General features: G+C 60.8%; 1 protein-coding gene across 1 annotated transcript; it reads right to left on the bottom strand.

Moving 5' to 3' along the window:
* Positions 1–374: 374 nt before the first annotated feature.
* On the bottom strand, positions 375–8,009 carry LOC103072492 (synaptotagmin-15). Its single transcript, XM_007458371.1, has 8 exons — positions 7,799–8,009; positions 6,950–7,142; positions 6,254–6,396; positions 5,004–5,299; positions 3,339–3,509; positions 2,617–2,734; positions 1,473–1,652; positions 375–551 (listed from the first exon to the last, which is right to left on the bottom strand). The coding sequence occupies exons 1-8, from the start codon at positions 8,007–8,009 to the stop codon at positions 409–411; spliced, it is 1,455 nt and encodes a 484-aa protein (XP_007458433.1). The 3' UTR covers positions 375–408.
* Positions 8,010–8,719: the final 710 nt, after the last annotated feature.

An 8,719-nucleotide genomic window follows, 5' to 3' on the forward strand; every position in this document is an offset into this window, starting at 1 on the left:
ACACATCATCAGTTTTCCAAGTTTCCCTGGCACTCCATGCAACGTGCACAGCTATGCTTTCACTCTAGAGAGTATTTCTTCCCAATGCCTGAGATTCCGGTCCAATTCGAGACTGGGATGACCAGGAGCCAGGATTCCAAGCCCAGGCAGCCCCACGGGTAAAGAAGGATGGAATGAGTCGGGAGGGCCTCTCGTGCTGGTGAGATGTAACCCAGCGGCCGCAACACTGCCCTGGCCGGGGCTCTCTTGTTGTCTCTTCTCTCCTGCACACTGGCACTCGTGATCCCCCGGCTCGGGCTGGTCCTGCAGCCCAGTGAGAATGCTGGATGCAGCGTCCAGGCCTGTGGCTGTCAGGCATGGCTGTGGGGAGATAGGGCTCCTGGAGCAGACCCGAGGTCCCTGCCCGGGTCAGGGCTCAGTGGTGCGGCAGAGCGCGTGCCAGCGCCTCACCAGCTCCTTGGGTTTGCTAAGCATCTCGTTCCAGTGCTCCAGCTCTTTGCCGCGGGTGTACATGTAGGGGCCCACCACCACCCGGCCCAGCTCGCGGCTCCCTGCGGGGGGGCGGGGCGGGAGAACACTGTCATTCTCTGGAGCCCAGAAGCCACATGACCTCAGCCATCCCCAGTGCCTTCCCTCTCTCTCACTCCTCCCCTCGAAGGAAGTAGCCAGCCCCCTCCCTCTTTAACAGCCTCCAAAGAGGTCTTGACTTTGATCTGGAGTGGCAGCTGGCAGGGGAAGGGAGCCCAGATGGAGAGCCTGCCTTTCCGTTGGGGCACCCACTCTGCTCCCAGCCTCCCGGTGGGCCATCAAACCTGCCTCACATCAAAGAGCCGAGGGAGGAAGGGGCCCCTCCAGAAGGAAGCCCTCTTCCATCAGCCTACTTGTATATTCAGGGGGAGTATCCAACAATGATTTTCACCCACCAACTACCACAGTGGAGAAGGGGCTTAAGCTCTGGCCCATGAGACCAGCTGGCCCGACAGCTCTGCCTCAGTGACAGTGGACACTGGGGTGGGGGGCAGTATGGGAGAGCAGCCTGGGATAACTCCACCCTCTCAGCCACACTGAACCTTACCCAGGACCCTCAAGACTTGTACAGAAGGCATGAGGCAACACAAGGGCACATGAAGACCCACGGCACCAGGTCATTGAGCTGGGTGTCAGGTAGCTGTGCCGTCTCCCAACCTCTCTGGTGATTTGCTCCAGGAGGCGGTAGCAGAGGCCATCCTTTAACCTCTTTCTAGGGTGCTATGGACAATCAAACCAGAGTAAAGCTGGGTGTGAATCCCAGGTCTCTCACTAGCAAGCTCCGTGTTCTTAGGCAATTATCTAAGTCTCTCTGAGTGCTAGTTTCCTTAGGCAGAGAACAGAAACCATACAGCTCCCTCCAAAGGGTCCGTGCTTCCTGAATGCACAGCAGCTCCTCCTTTGCCCATTGCCCCCACGGCCTGAGGGTAAGGGAGCAGCCTTACTGTCCCCTTCGGCTCTCTGCAGCACCGTCAGGCTGAGGCTCGCCGTGTCCAGCTCGGCAGGGTCGGCCTTGAAGCTGAAGGTCTCGCTGTACACAGGGTTGGCGGACCCCAGCACAGCCGAAGTCTTCTTGCACTTGACAAACTTGTTGTGGTTCATCAGAGACACCTTGACAAGCACACCTGGGGGGCAGTGCAGACCGCGGGCTAGGAGGGGCGAGCAGGGGCCCAGCCTCCAGCCTGTGGGAGGTCCGGCTGGGGGGGCACATGGCCTGCCTGGGCGCCAGGACCCCATTACTCACAGCTGCTTCAGCCAAAGGGCGTTACAAGAGGAAACGGGGTTGATTACGGGGTTGATTGGTGTACTGCCTGCAGCCGAGGAAACGCTCGGCTCCCTTCCTCTTCTCTCCTGTCTGTCTCCTGAACGCACCCACGGCTCTGCTGGCCTTTGTTCCTAGAACCTGCTACCACACTCCCATCCCTCCCCACAGCGGGCGGGTCCTGCCTGCTGGGTGCTCAGGCCTCCTGGGGCCCCTAAACACCTTCTCCTTCGGAGGCCAAGTTTTTTGGAGGGGAGGCTTAGATGGGTTTTGGATCCGCAGTGGAGGGTTGAATGCCAGCTTGCTTACAGTGAGCCAGAGGCAGAGACGCATGGGGGCAGACAACCACCCACTGTGTGGCTGGGGGGCTCACAGTGGGGCGGGACATGCGGGGTGAGCCCGAGCAGGGCTCCTGTGCCCCCAGCTCCCAGGCTCCAGTTGAGTGACCAGCTCTGGATGCAGGGGTGCCCCCGCTACCCCCAGCTCCCAGGGCAGAGGGGCTCAGGGCCTCGTCCTGGAGGAACTGGAACCTTCGCAGAAGGGCAGGGGCAGAGTCAGGCAGCGCAGGCAAGAAGCCAAGACACCGCTTTGCGAAAAGGGAAGGGCAAACTTGGTCTCAGGTGTCTTAGGGGTCTTGATGGAGGCCAAGGAGATGCAGCCCTGGGATTCACATAACGAAGCAGCTTCTCACGCCACAGCCGTGCAGAGTGGGAGGGCGTGGCTCGGGAGGCAGTGATGCTCTTGGCAGCATATGCGAGCAGAAGCTGGACGGCGGGGTGAGGGTCCCAAGCTCACGGGGTGGGCCCTGCCCCAGGGCGAAGGCTTACTGACAAAGGTCGTGTCCTGGAGTTGGAGGCCCTTGGCTCGCAGCACGATCACTGTGAGGCGGTTCAGGCAGTCGTTGTAGCTGAGGCAGAACTGGAGGTCGCCAAACTTGGAGGGAGGCTGGAGAGGCCGAGAGGAAAGCACCCCTCTCACCCTGGTACGTACTGGAGGCCCCCATGCCTCCCAGCAGGCAGGCCCTGGGTACTCCGTGACATAGCCACACTCCCTCCTGGAAGCCCACCCACTATTTTACAGATGGGGAAACTGAGGTCTGGGGAGTTGAAGGGGCACGCTGAAGATCACACAGTAGTAAGGAACAGAGCTGAAGATTCAAACCCAGGTCTGGGGGGTTCCAAGGCCTATTCTGAGCCACCCGGACCCTCACTGGGGGTTGGGGGAAGAGTAGGTAGTTTCCCTGGCTGGTCCATTTGGGGTGTCATCTTTCACAGCTGTCTGATCTGGATGGGAATCCAAACGTGGATTTTTCAGGATGCTCCAGGTAATCTGACCTCCAGGGCAAAAGAGGCTCAGGCGCCCCTCCCTGCCGAGGCTCCACACACCCTCCTTGTCCCACGCAGCTTCGGCCCAGGCCCACCATGCTAAGTCACACTTGTAGGGGTGGTGGGCAGTATGCTGAGGGCTGACACTGGCCAGCAGGTGCTGGGCCACACCAGCTGGCTGTCCACGGTAGTCTGACACATGGTCTGGTGACCCTGACCTTTACCTCCAGGCTCTCAGCCTCCAGGTCTCTCCAGATGATGCGCCGACAGTCGCCCACCAGGGTCTCTGTCTTCAGGGGGAACAGCACCTGGCCCAGGAGCTGGTGCTTCCTCTGCCTGTCCACGTGGTACACCGAGAACCTCAGCACCCTCTGGGTGACACTCTTGCTGGGCACCTGAGGGAAATGAGGGCCCGGCTGGGCTCAGGTGTGGGGTCAGGGGATGGGATGGCGTGGTATGTTCTGGACACAGGATCCTTCCATGAGGGGTCTCAACCAGGGACCTGTGCACCCCAAACCCAGGCATCCTTAGGGGACCCTTTGCTGCCGTTGGGCCAGTATCCCGGGGAGGTGGCAGGGTGTGCCAGAGCCTTGCCACGCAGAGTGTGCTCCAAGGACCAGCAGCACACACCACCCCCTGGACCTCAGAAGTGCAGGACCTTAGGCTCCACCCAGACCCATGAAGCAGAATCTACATTTAACAGGGCATCCAATGATTCGCCTACACATAAAAGTGTAAGAGGCTCCCGCACTGGAGCCCAGGGAACCCGCCTGTCTCTGCTACCTGAGTTGGGCACCTGAACAGCCCTCTCCCTGAGACTCAGTCTCCTCACCTGTAAAATGGGATAATGTTTCTTACTCTCTGGGTTATAAAACCACGAATGGCAGATGGTTAATTAATATTGATTTTCTTCTCTTCTTCTCCTTCCCCTTCCCCCATAAAGCACAGAGAGGCCAGGAGCAAGCTGGTGCAGGGATAGGGCAGGGAAGTGATGGGTGTAACTATGCGAGCATGACGTGTGGCTGATCCAAGCCTCCCCACCTTGGATCTGGATGTCCTAAGAGGAGCAGGTTCACCTGTGAATTCTCACAGCCTCGGCACCAGCAGGACAGCCAGGGGCTGGGCCGCGTGCCACCTCTCTTCTCGGTGCTCAGCCCCGGAAGAAGGCAGGAATCACACTCTTCCCAGATGCAGACTGGCCTCTCCTTACCTTGCCAACCAACCTGCTGCCCTGCTCTTAAAAATGTTTGTCCAGGGCCTCTCGGCAGCTCTTGATTGCTGGCTTCCCATAAGGGCTCCAGTTACCTGCTGAGGCTCCCAGGCCGCCGTGAGCTTGGCTCAGTGCCCCGGCAGCCTCAGCACCTCCAGACCCTGAGCTCATCCGCCCACCATGCTGCCAAGGCACCACCTGTCACAAGATGGCTCTCAGGTCCTGCTCTGGCTTCTGACGGGATGGGTGAGTTCCTGCCCCCACCCCAAGCGGCCTGGGCGGGGGGGTCTCCCCCTCCGCCTTCCGTGGATAACCTTGCCAGAGAGCTCCTCGTGTTCCTGGGCTTTGGGGTGCCTCCCTGAGCCCCATGAGCCAGGGCCTGGCATTCAGTGGGTGTTCCAAGAATATGTTTCTGTTTCTCATCTCCAGGCAACCTGGACAGGAGGAGCCTAGCCCTCTGCCCCCTCATCCCTCAAGTCTCTCATCTTCCCCCACCATTCAAGGGTGAGGGCTCTTGTACACCCGGACCTGGCAGGAGGGGTAAAGCAGAGCCTGTGGCAGAGGGGTCCTGGGGACTGCAGGGCCGTGGTTAGCACAGAAGGCTGGGGCTCTCCTGCACAATGTCTGTCCTTCCCAGGAAGGAGAGGGCCCCAGACCCTGCCCGCTCCAGAGGCCATACCTGAAAGATGAAGTGCTCGTCGAACTGTGGGCTGGTTGTTCCGCATTTGGTCTTGGACTGGAGGAAGCGCCGCTCATCCGGTAGCAGATGGAGCTTCACCAGGGGGCTACAGGTCTCTGAGGGGGCTTGCAGCCGCTGTGCCTTGATCAGGCCCACCAGCAGTCGCTCGGCCTGCTGCTGGTATTCCACAGAGAACCACAGCCGCCCCAGGCAGCCCTCAGGGAAGTGGGTCTCACTTTTGTCCTCCGGGATCTTGTAGAGCTCTGGATTGATGGTCCCCACCACGCATGCGTCTCCTACAACACAGGGGCTGGGAGGACTGGCAGGCCAGGAGAAGGCAGGAGCATGGGGGACAGCAAGCTCTGGGCTCCACTGCCACACCTGTCCTGGCCCAGCCCTTCCTGGCTGAGCTTTGACCAGGCAGTTCACTGGCCTCTCCTGACCATGTTCGTCCTGCTCTCTTCTCCAAACTGAACACAGCCCCTCTCTCTAGTGCAGCTCCCCCAAGAGGCCTTCTCAGCACTAAGGCATTCTACATCCAGGCCTGTTCCTCCCTGGGGCTCCTAGCAGAGGCCACAGTATTCATTCAACCCCTGCTCCCGTGACTGACCCCCACCCCCAGAGGTCAGGGCCTGCAGGGCGGGGCGCAGTTCCCAGCATCTGGCCTGGCCCCTTTCCATGGTGTCCAGAGGGTGTCTCAGTAATATAGTGTTGTCCCTTTTCTTCCTCTTTAAATTAGAAGGGCCTAGCTGATTACTGGGTGGTTCCTGGGGAGGTCTTCAGAGCAAAGAGGTAGAGGCAGAAAGCTGTGTGCCCAGCTTCCACCATGCTGCCTCTTTTGCATTGGCCAACCCATCATCTGGAAGCAGGACACAGCACAGGTTCTGCACCCAGGAACACTGGGGTTCCGATTCCAGATCTGTTGCTTACTGCCTCTGTGACCTTGGGCAAGGCACTGTTAACCTCCGGAGCCTCAGTTTTTTAAGGTGTAAAATGGGGTGATAATCCCTCCCCCAACCCCAGAGTTATGGTCTAACTCCAAAACGGCACATGAAGCCATATCTGGCCCAGGCTGGGGTGCAGCAGGCATTTGGTAAACCCAAGCACCTGGAAAGAGTGGTCACTGGGCAACTCTGGCATCCCCAGGCCCATCCAGGCTCTTTTCTGGAGCCAGGCCCATGAAACCAGATGGGTCCGCCCTGGCCTGAGCAGACCATGACCCCTGGGCAGGCCCTGGTGGGCACACTCACCAAGATTGCTGTAGGTGGCATGAGGCAGGAGCTCCGGGGCTGGGCAGGGGTCCTGTGGGGCCTGGGCCCACTCTCTGCTGCTCAGGGGCACCCAGTCTTGGCTTCGGAGGGAAGGGGGCACCACGAATGGTACACCTGGTGGCCTGTCCAGAGGCACGGAGATGACATGTAGGTGGCTAGTGAACAGTGTAGCCTCAGAGCGCTCAGCGCAGAGGGGTTGAGTGCCAGGCACTGGAGGAGAAAAAGCCAGCAGGAGCCAGGAGGAGGCAAGAGCACCATACACCAGGGCACACACACACACACACACACACACACACACACACACACAGAGCCAGAGGCAACACCTCTGTCTGCCCACAGCAGTGCTAAGTTGAAGGAGCACAGCTTCCGGAGTAGGTCTGCCTGGGTTTGAATGCCTGTTCTGCCACTTCCTGGTTGTGCTATTTGGACCCATTACTTACGTCCACTGAGCCTCACTTTCCTTAGCTGGAAAACGGGCTTCATAACACCTGCCTCACAGCTGTGGTGAGAACTCTGGGGTTTCTTTGTGATAGCTCCTGGCCTGCTGACAGCACAGAGGAGGCCCTCCATAAACAGACCTTTCCTTCCCCACGCCGCTCCGGGGGAAACGCCACAGGGAGGGCCCGAAGCAAGAGCAGGAGCTCCCTTGGCCCCAAGGCCCCAATCCTGCCTCACCTGCTTGCCTGGGTCCTGGCATCCGGTGGGCAGAGCTTGTGTCCTTGTGTGCTGGAGGCAGCCGTGGTCCCTAACAGCTCCTCATAGGTGAACGTGGCGCAAAGCCTCTTCCAGAGACACCGGCTCACCACCATCAACAGCAGCAGTAGCAGCAGTCCCCCAGGGATGCCCCCAATCACCAGGGCCACCTGCTCTGGGGGCAGACACCACCGGGATGTGATACCTGGGGAAGGCCACTCCCCTTCACACCACTGGCAGGCTGGGGACAGAATTTGAGCAGCAAGCCCACCCCCCTGGGTTGGACCCCAGGGATAACACAGAAGCAGGTTTAATGTATCTGCTGGGGAGGGGTGCTGCTGGCTGGGCTCTGCTGGGTCTCAAGGAGAAACCATTTCCCTTATGGTCCTAGTGCCCTGGGCAGAGCTTTCTGGTTTCCCTTGGAAAGCAGCTGGCCCGGGACTTGGGATTCTGGGTGAAATTAACCATTTCCTTGTGCTTCTGCGTAGAAATTAACCCTTCTCTTATCAGAACCTCCATCTTCCCTGGACTCCTGTTCAGGCTTGAGGGTGAGCTGGGCACCCTGCACTTAATGAAAGCAGGGGAAGGGATGACGCCCTGGGTGGCACTCAGAGCCCTACCCTTTGGGTCCTGGAACCTGCTGAGAGGCTGGACTGTAGCTTGAATTCTGTAACTTTCTCTAAAAACCGCTCCCTCCGCGGAGCCCTCTCACAGCAAACACACTTAGCCGAGTCGGTGGGAGGCGGTGGAGGGGATGTGGATGAAGATGGGAGCAGCGAGCGTGAGAAACCAAAACACAGGCACTCTGCTACCGGCACCTGCACCCCACACTTGCCCGGACCTGGGAGGCTTCAGTCTGAGCCGGCTGAGAGAGCTCGGACCCTCGATCCTGCGCTAAGCGAGGAAGGTCCCTCTTTCGGGTCACGTGCGGGCGCGGGGCTTCCCAGGCTCTGGGGTCAGGACCCGGTTGGGTGGTGAGAAGGAAAGACACCCACACCTCCTGACCCGCAGCTAGCTGCGAGGAGCGGGCCTTACGCTCCATCCCCGCACCCCGCTAGGAGCGGGAGGTAAGGTAGGGCTGCGCCCCAACAGAGGTCCGCGGGGTGAGGGAAAGTGCTGTGACGGGTGGCTGAGGGGCCGGGGCGCGGAGCGCTGCGCCGGGATAGCGGGTGAGGAGGCGAGGGCACTTACCCTCCATGGGGCTGCTCTGGCCGGCCGTTGGGGCGCGGGCCCGGGGCTCGGTCGCGCCAGTCTCCGCGCCTTCCGCCGCCGCCGCCGCCGCCGCTGCAGCCGGGCGGGTTTTTAAAGCGCCGAGCGGGGCCGTCGGACGGACGCGGGGGACGGTACCTCGTCGCGCTCCGGTCAGCAAAGAACGGCGGGGGCAGGGACCCAGCTCCCGGAGGCCGCGGCTCCGCCCCTGCCCGGTCCTGGTAGTGGCCCTGGAAGGGCGCGGAGCCGACCATGCGCTCCCGGAACCGAAGGGCTCCGCGCGGGGCGGGGCGCCCGGGGCTCCCCGCGGCTGAGGCGCGAGGACCAGGTTTCCCGGGCGCAGAGCTAAAGACTTCTCCGCCCGCGTCTGGTAGACGGCTCTGCACCTGGCTCTTCACCCCTGGCGGCCTTGGCACGCGCTGTGCCCGTCTAGGAATGCGCCTCCACCTTCCGCAGGTCCTCTGCAGACTGAGGCCCAGCTCCGACCCCTGCGCCCGGGAGCTTTCGCGGATTCCAGGGCCGAGTCTCCGCGCCCTGTCCGGC

The sequence above is a fragment of the Lipotes vexillifer genome, unplaced genomic scaffold (assembly GCF_000442215.2).
Source record: "Lipotes vexillifer unplaced genomic scaffold, Lipotes_vexillifer_v1.1 scaffold437, whole genome shotgun sequence".
NCBI classification, from domain to species: domain Eukaryota; kingdom Metazoa; phylum Chordata; class Mammalia; order Artiodactyla; family Lipotidae; genus Lipotes; species Lipotes vexillifer.

What these genes read in the sequence shown, in the direction of transcription:
- LOC103072492 (XM_007458371.1), bottom strand. Translation starts at nt 8,009, where the DNA reads ATGGAGCGTAAGGCCCGCTCCTCGCAGCTAGCTGCGGGTCAGGAGGTG. An exon ending in CCAGGACACGACCTTTGTCA is followed by an intron (nt 1,653 to 2,616) that starts GTAAGCCTTCGC and finishes ACTGCCCCCCAG; the next exon opens with GTGTGCTTGTCAAGGTGTCT. An exon ending in GCAGAGAGCCGAAGGGGACA is followed by an intron (nt 552 to 1,472) that starts GTAAGGCTGCTC and finishes GCCCCCCCGCAG; the next exon opens with GGAGCCGCGAGCTGGGCCGG.